This window comes from Sorex fumeus, unplaced genomic scaffold (genome assembly GCF_029834395.1).
Source record: "Sorex fumeus unplaced genomic scaffold, SorFum_2.1 ptg000007l, whole genome shotgun sequence".
NCBI classification, from domain to species: Eukaryota; Metazoa; Chordata; class Mammalia; order Eulipotyphla; family Soricidae; genus Sorex; species Sorex fumeus.
This window is the reverse complement of record NW_026606064.1, coordinates 38,261,985-38,281,324: the sequence shown is the minus strand read 5'-3', so window position 1 is coordinate 38,281,324 and position 19,340 is coordinate 38,261,985. Positions and strand designations below refer to the sequence as shown.

General features: G+C 54.3%; 1 protein-coding gene across 2 annotated transcripts in view; it reads right to left on the bottom strand.

The window, feature by feature from the left end:
• Window positions 1–19,340, bottom strand: part of ABCC8 (ATP binding cassette subfamily C member 8) — an 84,574-nt gene that overhangs the window by 22,809 nt on the left and 42,425 nt on the right. Inside the window, exons 11-19 of one of the 2 annotated variants that reach the window (XM_056130876.1) lie at window positions 18,008–18,048; window positions 16,576–16,721; window positions 14,349–14,454; window positions 14,078–14,185; window positions 13,645–13,720; window positions 12,940–13,045; window positions 2,885–2,920; window positions 1,193–1,228; window positions 145–243 (exon numbers count right to left, since the gene is read on the bottom strand). In XM_056130876.1, coding sequence (XP_055986851.1) covers window positions 145–243; window positions 1,193–1,228; window positions 2,885–2,920; window positions 12,940–13,045; window positions 13,645–13,720; window positions 14,078–14,185; window positions 14,349–14,454; window positions 16,576–16,721; window positions 18,008–18,048 — 754 coding nt within the window. The remainder of the gene's footprint in view (window positions 1–144; window positions 244–1,192; window positions 1,229–2,884; window positions 2,921–12,939; window positions 13,046–13,644; window positions 13,721–14,077; window positions 14,186–14,348; window positions 14,455–16,575; window positions 16,722–18,007; window positions 18,049–19,340) is intronic. The other variant, XM_056130884.1, reaches the window with a different exon arrangement.

The window sequence follows — 19,340 nt, the reverse complement described above, 5'->3', positions numbered from 1 at the left end:
AACCCAGGGAGTCACGGGAAGGTAGGGGGCGGGTGGGGGGACAGAGGACAGAGGGGGCGGCAGGGCCACCGGCTGGGACTCAGGGACCTGCTAGCCAAGCCCGGCCCAGCCCTGCTGGTCTCCATCCCAGCCCGAGGCTTTTACCGCTGTTTGTTGAAGGGGCTCTCGAAGGTGATGTTCTCCTCCACTGTCGCATTGAGCAGCCAGGGCTTCTGGGAAGCGTAGGCCACGGGGCCTCTCCGCCTGGAACAGAGCAGGGGTGGAGTCGGGGGTCCCCAGAGGCCACTGACAGGCGGGTGGCGGGCAGGGAGGGAGTGGTGGGAAGGGGCAGCTGCAGAAATCTGCTCGGTGTCACCTGAGGGAGCCTCTCTTTCCCTATAGGGCTGCAGGCAAGTTTGGATGCTCAGAACTGGGGTGGGGATCTGGGGGGTGGTCACCCCCTCCTTGCTCTGTCACTACCCTGAAGTCTGTCAGAGGCAGGGAGGAGCCCAGGGGTGACCTCAAATCCCCAGCCTCCTGGGGTGATGTCTAACCCTTAGATGTCAGCAGGGAGCAGAGAGAGAGAGAGACAGAGAGAGAGAGAGAGACAGAGAGAGACAGAGAGAGACAGAGATAAAGACAGAGAAAAAGAGAGACAGAGAGACAGAAACAGAGAGGCAGAGACAGAGAGAGACAGAGAGCCAGAGTCAGACACAGAGAGAGAAAGACAGAGATAGAAAGAGACAGAAAGAGACAGAGAGAGACAGAGAGAGGACAGAGAGATAGAGAGAGAAATGGAGATAGAGAGCCAGAAAGACAGACAGAGAAAGAGAGAGACAGAGACAGAGAGAGAGGAGAGAGAAGAGAGAGACACACAGAAACAGAGACAGAGAGAGACAAAGACAGAGAGAGATCAAGAGAGAGATAGAGAGACAGACAGAGAGAGAGAGAGAAAAAGACAGAGACAGAGACAAAGAGACAGAGACAGAGAGAGGGAGGGAGGGAGGGAGGAGAGAGAGAGAGAGAGAGAGAGAGAGAGAGAGAGAGAGAGAGAGAGAGAGAGATGGGTTTGGAAGCCCATAGGGAACCGTGAGGCCAATACAGAGGATCCAGGCAGGACAAAGGAAGGAGGCAGCTCTGCAGAATACCCCCCAGGCTGGGCTGCAACTCAAGGCTCCTTGGCCCAAGAACAGCCAGCCCGAATCCCCTGTACCTGACATCCGAGTCGGCCCCAGGCTCCCGCTCCGGGCTGCGGCAGGAAAGGAAGGACACGGCTTCAGGCTTCCCGTTTCTCTGGGACACGGGTGCCCCCCACACCCAGCCTGACCGCGCCTTTGTGGTCTGTGACCCAATCTGCAGCCACCACAGCAGAGGGGACAGGCATGGAGGTGCCACCTGGGGGCACCCCTCCATGACCTGAGCCCAGGGCAGTGTCAGAAATGCACAGAAGGGGACCCCTGGGACCCTGGTGAGGGGGAGGTTGGAAGGGGAATTTCCTGCAGTGGGGCAGCCTGAGCCCCAACATGGGCTCCCGCTGACCTGACCGTGTTTTGGGGTTCAAAGGCAGATGAGGCTGTGGGCCAATGTGATGCCACAAGGCCCTGGGGACCGGGGTGCTTGATCTGAGTGTCGGGGTGGGGGGGCTACAGCCCAGGGAAGGGGGCCACTGAGAAGGCCACACGTGACCCTTCCAGAAGACAAGTATGGACGCTCGGGGAGCCATGAGGGAGTGGCCAGCACAGTACCTGCACATTCGGGCTGCCTGGAGCCCTCCCAGCGCCCTATTCTGTGTCTCTACATATGTCTGCATTTGTCATGCACTGTCTGGTCTGGATTTTGGCTCCAGAACTGTGGGTACGGGGTGAGGGGTGACAGAGGCTGGGCCTGTCGTCATCACCTGGCACTGGTGAGAGAGAGGGCAGAGAGCGCCCCCGAATGCGGGTCCTTGTGGGTGCTGGGATGCAGAGTTCAGAAGAGCAAATCATTGACAAGTGGGCATCAGCCTGCCCACAGATGCTATCCCCGGCCAGAGGGCCTCGCTTATTCCTGGGGGGGGGGGGTGCAAGGTGGGAGGGTTTTGGGGGGTCAGGGACCCTATGATTCTACTACCCGAGTGAGGCGTTCAGACCCGCACATAGCTAGGGTGGGCTTCCTCTTCTCTCTTTCCTAACACCCACTGTTCCTGCTGAGGGTGCTTCTCAGCTGCCATGTTTTGTTTTGTTTGTTCTTTTTGCTTTTTGGGTCACACCCGGCGGTGCACAGGGGTTACCCCTGACTCTGCACTCAGGAATTACTCCTGGAGGTGCCCAGGGAACCATATGGGGTGCTGACAATCGAACCCGGGTCGGCTGCATGCAAGGCAAATGCCCTACCCGCTGTGCTATCGCTCCAGCCCCATCAGCTGCCATTTTTAAATGACAACGCTGTGGCCTTCTCACACATATTTTCTCTGATTGTCTTCTCCCGGCCACAGCTCATGTCCAGGTCAGGGTGTTTATTGTCCTCATGAGGCTGCCCCACCATCACCCCTGTCTAATTCCTCTACATCACCATAGCCCTGGGGAGAAAGCCCGACTCCTCCGTAGTCATGCCCCCTCTCCCTTCCCACCAGCCCCCTCCCTGGCAGTCCAGGTCTGCTTCTGTCCACTCCACCCCTCCCCCCAGCCCCCCACCTCCACCCCCCCCCCGCCCCCTGCCACCCAACACCCTCTTATACCCACGCGAGAGAGCTCACACGGTCCTTTGGAAGCCATGAGCCGTGCTGTGATCTGCAAGTGTCCCCTCCCCCAGACGGGAATGCTTCCCTTCCAAAGCCTGGGTGGGCTGCACCGCCTGATTCCGTGCCCACCCTGCCAGGCCCCTTTCCTTCTGGGGACCCACCCTCACAATGGTTCCCAGACAGTACCTGGAGTCCTCTCCCATCTCGCTGTCAGGAAGGCTGCTGGGGCACAAAAGGGGGAGACCAACATGGTTACATCCCACTCCATACCACCCAGGTCTTTGGGGAGAAGCAGCGCCCAGCACCCCCGGCCCCCAAGTCCCAGGGGGCTCCAGGTGGGTTCTGGGGGCAGAAACGGCTCTTCTCTGTCTCCACTGCACCCGGCCGGGCTCTCTCCAAAGAGCAAGGCTAGAGCCCGTGTTCCCGCACCACCATGCACTTTGGAGCCAGGACAATGGTGCTCGTGAGAGAAAAACTTTCCTGAGGTCTCACTTCTCTCCTCTCAATCAGAGTTTCCAGACTTTGATTAGGACCCAATCATTGAAGTCACGGAATTGCAAATGTACTAAATAAATAACATAACAGTGTGCACTGTGTGTAGTTAAGATGTGCATTTTTTAAATGGTCCTTCCCATCTTATCAAAACATAAATGTCATGCACTGTGTCCTCCCATTGTTCATCGATTTGCTCGAGCAGGCCCAGTAACGTCTCCATCGTGAGACTTGTTGTTACTGTGTTTGGCATATTGAATACATCATGGGTAGCTTGCCAGGCTTTGTCATGCAGGCGAGATACTCTCGGTAGCTTGCCAGGCTCTCCGAGAGGGGCGGAGGAATCGAACCCGGCTCGGTCGGGCTGGCTGCGCGCAAGGCAAATGCCCTACCACTGTGCTATCGCTCAGTGTCATGCACTGATTTAAAATTTTAATACTATCTATTACAGTAAAATATTTTTGTTTTGTTTTGGGGGGGTCACATCTGGCTATGCTTGGGGCATACTCCTGGCTCTGTGCTTAGGGAAACACCTCCTGTGAGGGTTTGGGGGGATCATAGATGGTAATGGGGTCAGCATGTTCATGGCAATTACCTCACCTACTGTACTAGCTGTACTATCTTTCTGACACCTAAAATAATTATTTTTTGAAAGACTCTGAATGAGGGCTGGAGCGATAGTATGGCAAGGAAGGCACTTGCCTTGCAAGCACAGGGTCAGATCCCCAGCACCACCTACGGTTCCCTCAGCCCCACCTGGAGTGATCCCCGAGCACAGAGTCAGGAGTAATTCCTGAGCACCATCACGTGTGGCCCCCAAAACCAAACAATAACAACAACAAAGTGAAACATCGAATGAGGTGACCTGGATTCTGGCACCAACTTTGTTGGCTCTCTCTCCCACCCCACGCCATCTCTCAGCCTTTCAGAAACAGCCAGTGAAATGTGTACTTCGAACACCCACTATTTGGGTACAGACAAAGTGCTCTGTTTTTATGCCAATCTTACTTTAATAATACAAAAATGAGCTACCATCACTGTTCCACCGTAAGCACTGTGGTAGATCATTTCTTTGAAAGCTCAAAATAACCCAGGAAAGGGATTCTTTCTGATGGTTCGCGCATGTGCGCGCGCGCGCGCGCGCGCACACACACACACACACACACACATACACAGACAGAGATAGAGAGAGAGACTCAGAGAGGCTAAGTCACTTGCTCAGAATCACACAGCCAGTCAGTGGCAGAGAGAACAGTTTGCCTCCAAAGACTCATGCTCTTGAGGACCTTGCTAGGGGACTGCACTGCAGACTCAATGCCCGGCTCTGAGGCTTAGAGGCTCTGATCGATTTTCCGGTCAGGAAAACCAAGACAGACGACAGTCGCACTGGAGAGAACCCTGAGGAACGGCCATTCTGTTCCCTGCTCGAGGCCAGAACCGGCTGGAGGTCTCCACTCTGAGCAGTTTGTAATTTCCTCTCTGCTCTGGGCATCTGATCTTGCTGGGTCTCATTTCATGTTCTCAGTGAGAGCTGACTTCCTGTTCCCTGGGCCCCTCAGCGCTGTCATTTACGAACACACTGGGGATGTGTGATAGATGAAAAGCCGGGAAGACAGAGATAAGAATCCTGAAGCTACACATCCCCATCTGCGGCCCAACCCAGATAGCATCTCCCGGGCTCTGTAGACAGGCAGGGGAGGGCTCTCTCTGTGCATCTGAACTTCCCTGAGGGCCCAGCATGCCAGGGCTCTCCGGGGGCCCTAACTCAGTTTGCAAATAGTCTGGGCCTTGCAATTAGCACTTATAATGGACTACCTTCTTCTCTAATCAGTTCCTGGGTGAGGTGTTTCTTTCTTTCTTTTTTTTTTTAATCTCCAGGGGGATGTCAAGGCAGGAAGAACATCTTTTCATCAGCCCCCACAAAGGTTGGGAATAATTGGAAGTTGCTAACTAACATGCTAATCATCTGGGAAGGAGCTGGGGCGGGCCTCGCCCCACAGGCAGGCACCGTGTGACTTGCTGGCTTTCACTTCATTCCCCAAACCACCCTCCGCCCATCCCGGGGTGTCTTTGTCTGCCCTAATTGGCAGATGGGGGAACTAAGGCTCAGAGTTTGCTTGATGTGCCCAATGTCATATGACGAGGAAAGAGGGAAACAGGGTGTGGATCCAGGTTCCTCTTCTCATTCCCAGGCAGCCCCAGAATCCCCAAGCCTCAGTGGGTGTGTTATAATCTAAAAAGGCTTAACAACTGGTGCATGTGCGGCCAGCATGCGCTTGCCTTGTACTCAGCCGACCAGGTCTGATCCCAGGCAGCTCATATGGTCCCCTGCACCCCACCAGGAGTGATCCCTGAGTGCAGAGCCAGGAGTCAGCCCTGAGCACTACAGGGTGTGATTCCAAGCCCCCTGCTGCCCCCCAAATGGTGCACTTAACACACCATTTTTCACAAATTTTCTCCGTGATTTGGGGGGATCGCTTGATCCCTCTCTGCCTGCACCTCTGGGGTCACTCTGAGCAAGGGGAATCCTCCCATTTCTCCAAACACAAGCCTCTCTTTCCAGCCAGCTAGGAGCACGGCACGGGCATCTTCAAGCAAGGTGCCAAGCAGATCCTCAGGTGCACCAGGTGTCAGCATGGGTGAGGTAAGAACAGAAGTCAGGGGGTGGGGAGGCCCAAGAGAAGGAGAAGCAAGAGAGGGCGACCGAAATTTCAGGGGCAAGTCTGCACAGACTTATGCAGTGAGAGCAAAGACTGACGAGCTGCAGGCGTGGGCCTTTTGGGCATTTTCTAAAGCTACTTTACACTTGTGTATTCTTTCGAATTCCTATGTATTCTGCTAGAATCAGATAAAATAAAGTTATTTTAAAAAACCCAACAGTTTGGAGGAGGAAGTGATGTGAACTGTAGCACTGCACTGTCCTCCCGTAGCTCATCGATTTGTTTGAGCAGGCACCAGTAACGTCTCCATTGTGAGACTTGTTGTTACTGTTTTTGGCATATCAAATACACCACGGGGAGCTTGCCAGGCTCTGCCGTGCGGGCGGGATACTCTCGGTAGCTTGCCAGGCTCTCTGAGAGGGATGCAGGAATCGAACCTGGGTCGGCTGTGTGCAAGGCAAATATCCTACCTGCTGACTCACTGAAGTTAAAGAGCAGGGTCTGGCTGGGGATTCTGAGAGCGTGAGGATGGAAGGAGGGGCTCCAGGCAGAGGAGGTGACCGCTCACACGGGGGCAGGCAGCGTGGACAGTGGCCACGTGAGCTCTGACTTGCTAACCCAGGGGGTGTTACTCTGCTCACTTGACTGTGAAACTCAGCCACATTGGAGGCCAGTGTAAACCTCCCAGCTGTGCCGGGAGAACATACACAGCTCGTTGTAAGTTGCATGGAAGCTTCTGGGCTGGAGGGTGAAGCTTGACCTCTGGGCCCACAGGTGCGGGGAGAGGAGGAACAGATGAGCATGACTTACTGCAGACCCAGCAAGGAGGGAAAAGGAAAGACACGGAGATGGAGTTCGGAAGAGGATTCGGGGTCGTGAGGCTCCACGATCCACACAGCCCACTTGGCTGGGCCTCTCTGCCCTGAGACAATACCCTACACCTGGGTCCCGGGCTCCTCACGCCAAAACTCAGAGAGAGGAAGGGTTTTGTCCTTGTCTGGGTGAGCCTCTGAGAGGTGAAGCATCCTGCCCAAGGTCACACAGCTGGCAAGCAAGAACCAGGCACCATCTGGTGGCCAGGCCTGGCTTATCATCTTATCTCCTGTCTGTCCCATATCTCCATCCCTGCCTCCCCCCAGGACCCTTGGGGTGCACCCAGACGCCCCACCCCAACTCCCCAGGGGCTCAGAGAACTGTACGGGCAGACCCCGCCGCGATGGACAGTTCTGAGAGCGGCCAATTGACTTCTCACCTCTGGGGCGGCCTCACTCAGCGCAACAACCTGTAGGGTAGACCGGGGGCAAGCTGGGCCCTGACTTCAGATGCAAACAGAAAAGTTTGGATGAGAGGCCAGTGCACAGGCTGGGCAGGCAGGAGCTTGGGTTGGATTCCTAGCTCTTTCTGGTCCCCCGAGCACTGCTGGGAGTGTCTCCTGGGGGGTACACATCTGGACATGCTTAGGGCTTACTCCTGGCTCTGCACTCAGGGGTCACTGCTGGCAGGCTCAGGGGACCATCTGGGGTGCTGGGGATCAAACCTGCATTGGCTGTGTGCAAGGCAAACTCCCTACCCACTGTACTTATCACTCTGGACCCAACACAGTACATTTTTTTAAAAGGAAGTTCATACGAGGGAGCCTTATGGGGTGGGGGACACGAACAGGGGTCGGGTGGGTAGGGAGCTCCAGGAGGCAGCTCTGCATGCTGTTCCGAGGTGCCCTGTTCTCAGCCCCCTCTCCCACTGCTTTCCTGCGGCCTTGCTTCCTGAGGGCTCCCTGGGGACATTTAAAGCCCTTCGCTCCAGCTCACTAATGGTTGTCTTTTTTTTATTTCCAGAGAAAGCATTTCATAGGAGTATATGTGCCGTTCTATAAAAACGTTTTCCTCTCCAAGACGCAGGAGTGAGCGTACAAATTCCCAGGCTGCGCGGCACCAAGCAGAGGCAGGCAGGTCACTGGCTGCTCTTAGCAGCAGGCCTCTCCCCTGAGAGGGGGCTGGGAGCTGGTGTGTGTGTGTGTGGGGGGGGGTGGTTGGGGGTGCAGAATATGCTCCAGGCAGAGAGACTCCCCCCATGGATTCTCCTGGCCCATTCATGGTGGGGAGTGCTGCTTATACACCTCTGTGCTTCCTGATTCCTCCATCCCCAACCCAGACCTGGGAGCTCCTTGCAGGCAGCACCTATTTCTTCTCGTTGGTTCACACAGAGTGGGACATGAGTGGGCGCACCCCACACTGACCACTGGGTCGCCCGATCACCAGGCATGCCCTCCAGGAGCTGCTACCATGTGGGAGATGGAGTCATCCGCACATCACTCCAGAGCCAGGACGTACAGGAGACCTCGCCACTGAGCCCCAGACAGACTCTAACATGAATGTGGCATTAGAGCAAGTCCTAGGTATTTTGGTTTCCTTGTGCATATAAAAGGGCTGTTTGCACGGCACTGTAGTCTATATTTAGTGTGCGGTGACATGTTTAAAAAAACAGTGCACACACCTTAATTAAATGTGACAGACGGGACGTGAAATACAGGCTCTGGGGAAATGGTGCCTGCAAACTTGCTTGGTGTTAGGTTGTCACAAACCTTCAATTTGTTAAAAAAAAAATGCAGCACTCATGGTCGCACACAAGAAAACGCGGAGGCCTTTTAAGAGTGAGGTGGGCGCTCGGTATGAGTCATTACAAATACTGTGAGGAGAGCTGGGTGGTCGGCGTAGGGCTGGGTAGGGGATCGCTTAGGCAAAGACTTCTGGAGAGGAAAGAGATGGAAACACACATTTGCAATGCAAGTCTTCGCGGGTCATATTACTCCCGGGTCCATTCATTTTAAAGAGAATTCACTTAGCCAAAGTGCTGTGGATCCGGGAAACTAAAGGATCTGGCCTCCCTCCCTTGTGAGCTGACTACATCTCGCTGGGGAGATAGGCTAGAATAATTAAATAGCAATAGGGAAATTCTGTTCTTGGCATAGAGGTGCATTGTCAAAGAATAGTATCACTGCACCGTAGCACTGTCCTCCCGTTGTTCATCAATTTGCTCAAGCGGGCCCAGTAACGTCTCCATTGTGAGACTTGTTGTTACTGTGTTTGGCATATTGAATATGTCATGGGTAGCTTGCCAGGCGTTGCCGGTCAAAGAATAGTATTTTAATAATATTTATAGGGCTTTGACTCCCTTCTAGGCTAAATCTCATGTCAAGCCCATGAACAACCAAGGAGAACTGGTAGAAAAACAAAGCTCGGAGATTGAGTTTGAAGCCTGGCCTCAGAGTTTGCTCAAACTCACTGCCCATTTGTTCATCAAAGGAACAAATGAAGGCCTGTACAGAGCACTGGTTGCCCAGAGCCGTCTTCGCCTGCTATCTCAGCCTCCTGAACCTTCCTCTGATGCTGGCTCCCTTGGCCAGGGACAGGGGTGGATGAAAACCATCAGCCTCGCCTTGGGTTGAGGACAGGAGGGGCGTTAGGTCAACTGCTAACTGTTCTTGGCTCACACTGCAAGGACACCATCTCCTGTGTGGGAGTCACAGAATGCCTATAAGAAATGGAGGGGCCCTCACCACCCAGCCCCCACATTTGTCTTGTCCAGAAGAGGGTCTGTGCACACATCTTGGGTTGTAAGATGAAGAAGAAGCCAAGTGGACTGGCTCTCTCCGACTCCCCCTCCAGCCCCAAGCCTGGTCTCCTCTGGCCTCTCAGCCTGATTCCTCTACAACTTTTACAACACTTTGCTTTTGTTGCAGTATTTGGGCCACACTCCGTGGCGCTCAGGGCTTACTCTTGGCTTTGTGTTCAGGGATGACTCCTGATCATACTCAGGGAACCATATGGGATGTAGGGGATCAAGTCAGATCAGCCTCACATCAAGCAAGCGCCCTACCTGGTGTACTATTGCTCCTATTTCAGATACATTTTTTTAAAATAAAAAATATTTTGGGGCCCATCAGGGTCATGGCTGGCAGTGCTGAGGGACCAGGAGGTACGAGGGATAGAACCCAGGCAAGGCCAAGTACTCTCCCACTTGAATCCCTCCTGGGCTAAGTCTCACTGGTCCCCACCTCCACTGCTGCACCTTTCACATCATCAAGCCTTCCCCCGGCTACCTGGAACATCTTCTTCCCTAACCCTGTCACATCCCTACCATAAACCACACGTGTCCTTTAAGATGCAAAGACCACATGCACAGAGAGCTTTCTCTGAGGGACTCAGGGCTCACGGAGTTCAATGACTGATCACTTTTCTCCTCCCTCAGAAACAAGGGCCTTGTCCTAATCCTCTTTGCATTCCTACCGTGGTGCCAGGGGGTTGCACACAGTGGGTGTTCAATATATATGGAAGAGTGAAGGCACCCGCGGGTAGGTGTGAGCTGAGATGCATTTGCATTATCTCAGCTTCCCAGGATGGGCTGTAAACCACACTCACACACCTGACCATGTGTGACAGAAAGCATGTGCTATCTGCCACAGAAGCCACATGCCCACTCAGGTAGAAAAGTTTTTTTCCAAAAACATATTTTCCTTCAAGTGACCATTCATCAAACTCTTTTCTACTGCTAATATTTTTATGTTGGGTTTTCAAGTGGATACTCATAACGGGCTGGAACTATAGCACAGTGGGTAGGGCGTTTGCCTTGCATGTGGCTGACCCGGATTCAATTCTTTCGTCCCTCTCGGAGAGCCCAGCAAGCTACCGAGAGTATCTCGCCTGCACAGCAGAGCCTGGCAAGTTCCCTGTGGTGTATTCGATATGCCAAAAACAGTAACAACAAGTCTCACAATGGTGACATTACTGGTGCCCGCTCAAGCAAATCGATGAACAACAGGAGGACAATTACAGTGCTACTTGTATAACATTAGTGAATCTCACCTAGGATAATATTTCTACTTCCTGTTGCATTATAATATGTCCATAACAATATCAAATAATTGTGATGGTGATGAGAGAAAAAGGTGATGTCCAGAGGCCAGGCACAGAAAGGGTTGGATGGTGGTGGGTGATGCACGGGGGTGCAGGTGTACCCCAGAGTCCCATGTGGGTCCCCCGGGTTCATTTATATCCATCTGGCCTCCACATGGAGCTTGGAGAATAATTCCTAAGAGGAAAACTAAGGCACCCAGACCAAGACAATAAGGAGGGGTAAAAAAAAAAAAATCTAGGCTTGGGTCTCTACCAGGATCCATGTACTAACCAGTGAGCCATCCAACCCCTCTGAGCTCTAGCTCCGACTTCTATGAAACCCAGCCTCAGTCAGTGGAAGGCTTCAATGGGATTGTGCTTGTTATGTGCAGGGCAAAGGGCTGGCCCATAGCACATGCACAATCCATTCCAGTTGCCTTCAGTCCATAGTTCCCGGGGGTTGTCTCCCCTTCCTGGATGCTCTTTCTGCCATGGGCCAGTTCCTCTGCCAAAAGCTCTAGTACACAGAACTGGAAAAAATGGACCTAAACCCAGTAGGCTTTCTTTGTCTGTCTTTCGAGAACCCCACAAATAATAAGTGGGGGATTGAAGAAATAGCACAGGGACTAAGATATTTGCTTTGCCTGCAGCTGGCTCTGGTTTGCTCCCTTGTACCCCATATGGTTCCTGGAGCCCCACCAGAAGTGATCCCTGAGCACAGAGCTAGGAGAAAGTCTTGAGCACTACTGGGACTAGGCACTCAAACATCAAAGATAAGTAAGTAAAGGAAAACTAAATAAGAAGGAAATGAGGCAGAGACCCCCTCTGCATGCAAACATACAACGTTCCCCATGGACTTAAGTTCAGGAGGCTGAGGGCACAAGAAACCCAAATGGCTCATCTGCCAGCCCAGAGCCCCACCAAGGGGGGAAGTTGCTGCCTTGGGGTGCACTACAATTCAGGGTAACTGTGGCAAGGCAGGAAATGGGGTACCTGCAGATATCCAGCCATTGGGGCCCAAGATCTTTCTTTTTGTTGTTGTAGCTGTTACCATTTTATTTTAATTTTTGGGCCACAACCAGCAGTGCTCAGGGTTTACTCCTACTCCTGCACTCAGGGATCACTCTTAGGTGGGCTCCGGGACCATATGGGATGCCAGGAATTGAACCTAAGTCAACCATGTGTGAGGCAAACAGCTTCCCCGCTGTACTATTGCTCTGGCCCCCCAAGATCTTTCTCTCTGCTCAGTATCAAGCTCATGCTCCTGAAAACCTAGCATCTTGAAGGGTATCTCTCCCCTGGCAATGCTGATTCAGGGAAACTGGTCCCTCTGCTGCATAAGCTGCCATTTCCATGTCTAGGGGACATGACAAACTGCCCCCCCGCCCAGGCCCCTGTCCCTGAGCTACCCAACTGCTCCACCCTGCGATGCAGCCTGCAGCAGCTGTCCACTGTCCACCAGGTTTCCAAACATCTTTCACATGCTCCTCATGTCTGCTCTTTCCTGCTTTTTCAAAAGCTCCTATTTTACATGCATCTTTTATCAGCTCGAGTCAAGTGCTTTTTAGACAGGTGTGCATAAATAATAGATTCGTGATGGACTTCGCCTGGGGTTCTGGCTCTTTAATTAAGATAGTGATCTTTGCCTAGAAACCCACATTCTGGGTTTTTTGACTCCTTTCAACACCCACTGAGTGGTTTTTGTCTCCTCGTGGCTAATGATGGAGCCAAGCGGGAAGTTGCTGCTCTGGTGGTCCCTGCCACCCAGAGAGGCTTGCAGCCGAGGGGGAGAAGGGGGCTTGGAGCCACACAACCGAGTCACATTCCAGCTCTGCCACTTGCTACTTGCTCCGCGGGGTGAATTCGGGGCCCCCAGCGCGACTCTCCTCCATACAATGAAAACTGTCCTTGGTACTTACTTGGCTGGTGGTTATATGGATAAAATCATGCAAAGCATTTAGCAAAGTACCCTGTAAGGGTTTAACAGAGACGGATGAGACATTGTAGACATTGCTACTGAGACTAACAATGAATTACATTTAGGGAACCCTCACTGCACACACAGTGGATGCCCAAAATAAATGTGTGCCTTTATGCTCCAGTGGAAGGGGCCGGGGGCGGGGTTGAAAGGAGTGCTACCTGGCTGCCTGCCTTGGGCTTCTCTCCACTTACGGGGCCCTGAGGATGCCTCTGATACCTGTTCCAGAAGACAGCGCCCGAGATCTTCTGCATTTCGCCCAGGGTGGCGAGGAGGAGCGAGGATTTGCCACAGCCCACCTGTCCCACGATCATGGTCAGCTGGCCTGCAGGGATGAGGCCAGGGGGAGTCTGAACAACCCCCACCCCAGGGCCCTGGAAGCTTGCCTCTCACCCAGGGTCTGCAAGAAGTCCAGCCCCCCTTTGAGCCCTTCCTTCTAGAAACTACATAGAAACTACAGCCTCCTCCTGGCTCCTTGGTGCTTTTTGTCGGGTGTCTCCCTGAATGATCTCCGCTCCTCTCGGCGCCCCCAGCAGGTTTCCCCTGGGTTTGCCCTCCACCTCACCTCCATGCTTTGCTGCTCAGATCGTGCCCTCTGCCCCATGGCCCAAGTGACCCTGCACACTCCCAGCATCCCCAACAATGCAGTCAGCGCGATTCAGGTATGCTCTTCTGGGCCAAGCATCCCTTCTCTCCACCAGAGCAGCCCTCACCTCTGCACTCCTGTCCTGACCTTGCACAGTGCTCCCACCAAGCACGGACTCCCTCTCCAGTGCTCAGACCTCAGAGCACCCGCCAAGAGCACCTCGCAGATGAGCGCAGCAAATGCTCATGTGTCTTGTCCCCCCCCACCCCCCCGCCACCAGCAGTCTGCTGGGACATGGGGAGGGGCACTGGGGACCCAGCCCCAACCCAGGGTCATACCTCGGGGAATCCGGATGGTGATGTTGGACAGGGTGGGGATTCCATCGGGGGTCCAGGTGAAGAAGCCTCCAATGATCTTCATTGAGGGACGCACCGCCGCCCGAGAGAGCAGAGAGAGGCAGGCGAGGCTCTCAGCCACGGTCTCATCTCCCCTCCCCTCTGCCCCTTCCTTGGCCTCTCCCTGCTGGATCCAGGGCAGGGCAGCCTACAAGGGCCCACTCATGCCAACTGCGCCAGCGGTGCTTCTTGGGGAGCCACAGGTGGTCCCTCCCGGTGGACAGAGGAGTGGCACTCCTGGTCTGGGGACAGCCAGGATGACCTGGGCAGGTTGTGTGACCTCAAGGACTGAGGGCTTCGGACCTCAGGCTCCCTCCTGGTCCTGGTGCAGGGGTGGGAGGGGGGTGGCCGTGGAGTCGCAAGTTCTGGGACTCACCTGGACACAGCAGTTGTCAGCATCCCCGTCCACATCGGGGGCCAGGCTCTGCGGGAGGCCCTGGCAATCCTCCCGCGCTGGACGCTTCCGATTCACCACCTTGAGGGGCTGGAGATGGGCGGAGGGAGATGAGGCCCCACAGCGGGGAGCTGTGCGGGGTGGGGGGGGAGTGGAAGGGGCTCCCCTCTATGGGAGGGAAGGGCAGGGCGGGGCGCAAGCCACTGGCATTGGGGAGAAACACGGGCTGGCAGGGGCTAGTGCGCGTGCTCACCACCGCCTGGTACTTGCAGGACTGGCGCTGGGGCGGGGGCTCCCGGGGTGCACACTGTTCCTCACGGGTCTCAGCGCTGGCCAGGAACTCACTGAGCTTCTGCACGCTGCAGAGAGAGAGAGAGCACAGGGATCCCTGCACCTCTGCCCCGGGCAAAGGGCAGGGGTGAGGGAGGAGGGCGCCGTCTGAGAGGTCAGCACAGAGTGATTCCCTCTCCCGACCCCCTCCGAAAACCAGAGAGAAGGGGATTCCATGGTGGGGGGTATGAAGTGTTAGGGCTGATGGGTCTGCTGGAGTAGGTTGTGGGGGATTGATTGGCTAGTTCTAGGGGTGATTTCACATTAAAGTTGGTTAGTCTGGGATAAGCGAAGGGTGAGAGGTTGGTTTGTATTAAGGTTAGTAAGGATCAGGATTGGTTAGTAACAATGGAAAATATTTGTTGTGTTTTACTTATTTATTTATTAATAAGTATATTAATAACTTTATGGGTCACACCCGGCATTACAGAGGGGTTATTCCTGGCTCATGCATTCAGAAATTACTCCTGGCAGGGCTCAGAGGACCATATGGGATGCTAGGAATCGAACCCGGGTCAGCCGCGTGCAAGGCAAACACCCTACCCACTGTGCGATGGCTCCAGCTCCTATGTGTTGTGTTTTGTTGTTGTTTTTCAGCCACACCCAGAAGTGCTCAGGACTTACTCCTAGCTCTGTGCTCAGGGATCACTCCTGGAGGTGCTTGGGGGAGGGTCATAGGCAATGCTGGGGATCAAACAGGGTCAGTCACATGCAAAGCAAGTGCCTTAAACCAACTGCTTTCTCTCCAGCCTCAAGAACGAATATTTCTTGAGCATGCTGGCCTCTGTGTTTTTGAGAACGTATCATTTGTTTATGCCTATTTAGAAGACTTCTGGCAGAAGCGACTCTCAGCTCATGGTGGAGAAGGTGAGTCTCCAGCTAACCCTCAGGAACTTTCCTTGGGACGCAGAGGAGCCGTCTCGGGCACAGCTCCTGATCCCTTCGTTCTCCTTGGGGTTCGGCGGTTCTGGGCAGCTTGGGAATGGCTTGTCTACACCTCATTCCCTTCAAAGAAGTGTCCTTAAGGCCCCAAGGTGAGACAAGTCTTCCAACCCTCAAGGCTGGGGTCATCTGGGTGCTCAGGAGATGTGTTCTGAGAAGTCTGCACATAAACCCGTGTCCCTGTCTGTGAGCTGGTGGCCTTGAGGTGTGTGGCTTCCTATCCCAGCCACCCACCTCTCCTCTCCCCCTGCAAAGGGCTCAGCTACCATGGTGACAGGGAGTTTGCATATGGAAATACTTCCGGGTCAGACAAGGGATTTCCAACAGGTGTGGCATCCTGGGATCTGTGGTTTCCACATGGACACACAGGACTGGGGTGAGGCTAGGTGGGGGGGGGTGCGGAAGTGCCGAGGCACCTCTGACCCTGCCCTGGGAGTAAATCCACTTCCAGGTCAGATAAGAAACGACCACAGTTCTGATGCTGGGCCCCCTCCCATCCCTGACCCCCACTAGAGGCTCCTTGGTGTAACAGGCTTCCCCTTCTGGTCCTATCAACGGCCTAGGACCTGGCGGGGTCCCCTGACATGCCCCTGTCACTTCCCACCAGGCTCAAGGAGCTGGGGTTCAGGGGTGTTTGTTCCTGCCCGGTTCCAGGGGTGCTGGGAGGGCACTGAGAGAGCCCACAGGCCTCGCTTTCCAAGGAGGTCTTCACGCTGCTCCCCAGCCAGGGTCTGTGCCTCAGGCCTTTCCCCAGCGGGCCTTCGGGAAGGTCCCCCAGAGGGCCCCACAGAGCTGCAGGCCTACTGGGGACAGGACATGCAGGAACACGGGGGACGCTTCTCCCCAAAAGGGATCCATGGAGACGCAGAGACCCGTGGAGAACAGAGGCTGCTCAGCATGGGCAAGCAAGAATTCAGAGGGAGCTTCTGAAATCCAGGGGCCACCACGGTAGGGGGAAAGTGCTTGCCATGGAAGGCTTTAAAAGGGGAATCTGGGACCAACGGGCAGCACTGGACTCCACGCTCCACACTGTGCCCTGGGCGGGCTCGTCCTGCCTCATGTCCTCTAAGCAGCTGGGACCAGCTTCAGAGGGGGGCCATATTCATGGGGCAGCCAAGGTTAGAGACCAAACAAGCGGGAATTCTGATGGCCACCGTGGCCGTGGCAGTTCAAGGGCCACCCAGGACCCTTGCCGACCCTCCTCTCACCTGACAAGAGCTTTGACTGTGGACCGGACCACACTGGACAGCAGGAACAGCGGCGTGACCAGGATGTGGAAGAGGGAGAGGGAGGCGAAGGCCACTGAGGGGGAGAAGCCGGTGCCTTTGAAGAAGTTGACGTGGCCCACAAAAGTCTGTGGACAGAGACACAAGTAAGAGGGGAGGTGTGTGTGTGTGTGTGTGTGTGTGTGTGTGTGTGTGTGTGTGTGTGTGTGTGTGTGTTTGAGAGAGAGTATGTGTGTTTGTGTGAGAGTGTGTGTGTAAGTGTGAGTGTAGGCATGTGGGTGAGTGTATGTGCAAGTGTGTGTGTGTGTGTGTGTGTGTGTGTGTGTGTGTGAGAGAGAGAGAGAGAGAGAGAGAGAGAGAGAGAGAGAGAGAGAGAGAGAGAGAGAGAGAGGAGTCACCCAGTCTGGCAGCTCAGCCTCTGGGAAAGAAGTGGAAGGGCAGGAACTACAGGAAGAAGGGGCCATTGGGTCTGAGGCATTGTCCTCCTGCCCCTCACAGCCGTCTAGGACTTCAGGCTGCAGGGCAGGGAGGAGCTGTCCGGCTTGGGGAGGCTCCATCCTCAGAGAGCCCATCCTCAGTACAAGAAAAAACAGATACAAACATTATCCTCCCTTACCCTCCATGCTTCTCCCAACTCCAACCCACCACTGCTGCTGGCTGGTAGTGACCTCTGCGACCCAGAGCTCCCCAAAGACCCCGACGACGATGACCCAGCCAGTCAGTCAGTCGTGTAGTGAATTCCTGGGCACATCTGACAGGCTGTGGGCTCATGGCCATAGCGAGATGCTGGCTTTGGGGACAGGGATAAAAACCCATGCTTCCTTTCAAAGTACTGCCCAGCCCAGGGGGTGGGGGGGTCGGTCTCGGGGGAGCCCAGGGGATGGGAGCTACAGGCTATGGGCACCCACAGCCCACCCTCGCTCACACGGAGCACCGGGCCAAAGCCTGACACAGCATCCTATTTCACAATGTGGCTGGGTCGCTGCCACATTCTTAAATCTCAAAAGGCAGAAGACAGAATCTGCAACCCAAGCCTATTTTTGTAGAAAATGTTTTATTCTGTACCCAGAAAAAAAAACCTGGCAGAGCAGTGTAGAAGCTGCTGGCAGGGGGACAGGCCACTGGCTCCCGGCTCCCCTGTCCCGCGACCCCATATACCCCCAGCAAACATGCTGCATGGTAGAGTTAAGCCTCAGCATTTTCTTTTTTCTTTTCTTTTCTTTTCTTTTCTTTTTTTTTTAAGTTTGATTTCTCTGCAGATGAACCCACTGGGCTGTCCAAGCTGGGGGACCCCTCCCTATCCTCTTAATCCCTCCCCCTGTTTCCAGCCCAGCCGAGGAGCCACCTGAAGTTGGGGTGGCTCCATGACCCCAGCCCGCCCCCACTCCCCACCAGTTGGAGAGGTTCCACTTACGATGAGGACGGCAGCAATGGGGATGGCGGTGTTCATGAAGACTGTGGAGGAAGAGAGCGGGGTCAGGAGGCAGAGCAGCCTTGGGGGGCTGGGGGGTGGGATGGGAGGGCCAGAACCTTGCCCTCGTTTCCCTTAGGACTCTTGTCTCACATCTCTGAGATGTGGATTTGGTTTTATTGTTGCTTTGTAGTGTCGGGGATCGAACCCAGGGCCTCACATATGCTGAGCTATTTCCCGAGCCCTGAGATATGAGTCTTTATTTTGCGTGCGTGTGTGTGTGTGTGTGTGTGTGTGTGTGTGTAGAGGAGGATTTAAAGATTTGGGCCACACCTGGCAGTGCTCAGGGCTTATGCCTGCTCCTGGATTCAGGGTTTCTAGGGGGACCATATGGGGTGCCAGGGATCAAGCTGGATTCAGCTGCAAGCAAGGTAAACACCTGCATCCCGTACTATCTTCCACACTATCCTCCGGCTCATGATGTTGGGTTTGCTGGTTTGTTTGGGGTCCAGACAAGGAGGTGCTCAGGGGTTAAGTCCAGGTCTGCGCTGGGGTGGGAGTATGTGGATCCTAACAGTGCTGAGGGATCATGCAGTGATAGGGGTTGGACCCAGGTCTCCCCCCCCCCCCCCCTTGAGCTGTCTTTCTGGTCCCCTCTTCTGTCCCTCTCTATTCATCTCCGTCAGTGAGCCAATTCTCCATCTACAGAAGGCACGGCACCCCTCCCCCACCACCTCAGCCCCCAGCACACTCCCCCCCGCCCCCACCCCTGCCATGACCTCTCCCACAGGTTTCTTTCGGGTCATTCTGAGCTCAAGAACAGTCTGGGAGTTAGGCTGAACATAGGTCCATCTCTCCTAGAAAGCAATCTGGTGCATTGGAGCTTGAACCACACAGTTCAGATCTGATCCTATTATCCCTCTCCTGGGAATCTGCCCTGAATAAATCACTCAAGAAACACACAAAGCCTTTGGCAAAATGGTGTTTGCTATAGCATTAGCTGTCAGAGTGAAACAAAACCACAACCACTGCAACCAGCCACCCAAAACAAAACCCACGGCAAATGGGAACGCAAAGAGGTTGTTTCCATAAATGTGGGAAGGCCCTGAAGTCAGAAATTAGGTGATATCTGACCTTTTGTTCACCTGCCAGTGTTCCCTGCTTGTGATGTTTCAAATCTCTCTATTTCTCCTATTCATCGTCTTTATTCTTGGAGCTGCCTGAACTCTTTTGAGGAATGAGACAAGCTATAAATAAATTTAAAAATGAGTGTCGCTGAACTGATGCAGCTACAGAGAGAATGCTTATGACAGGACTAATTTCTGCCCTGTTCTGG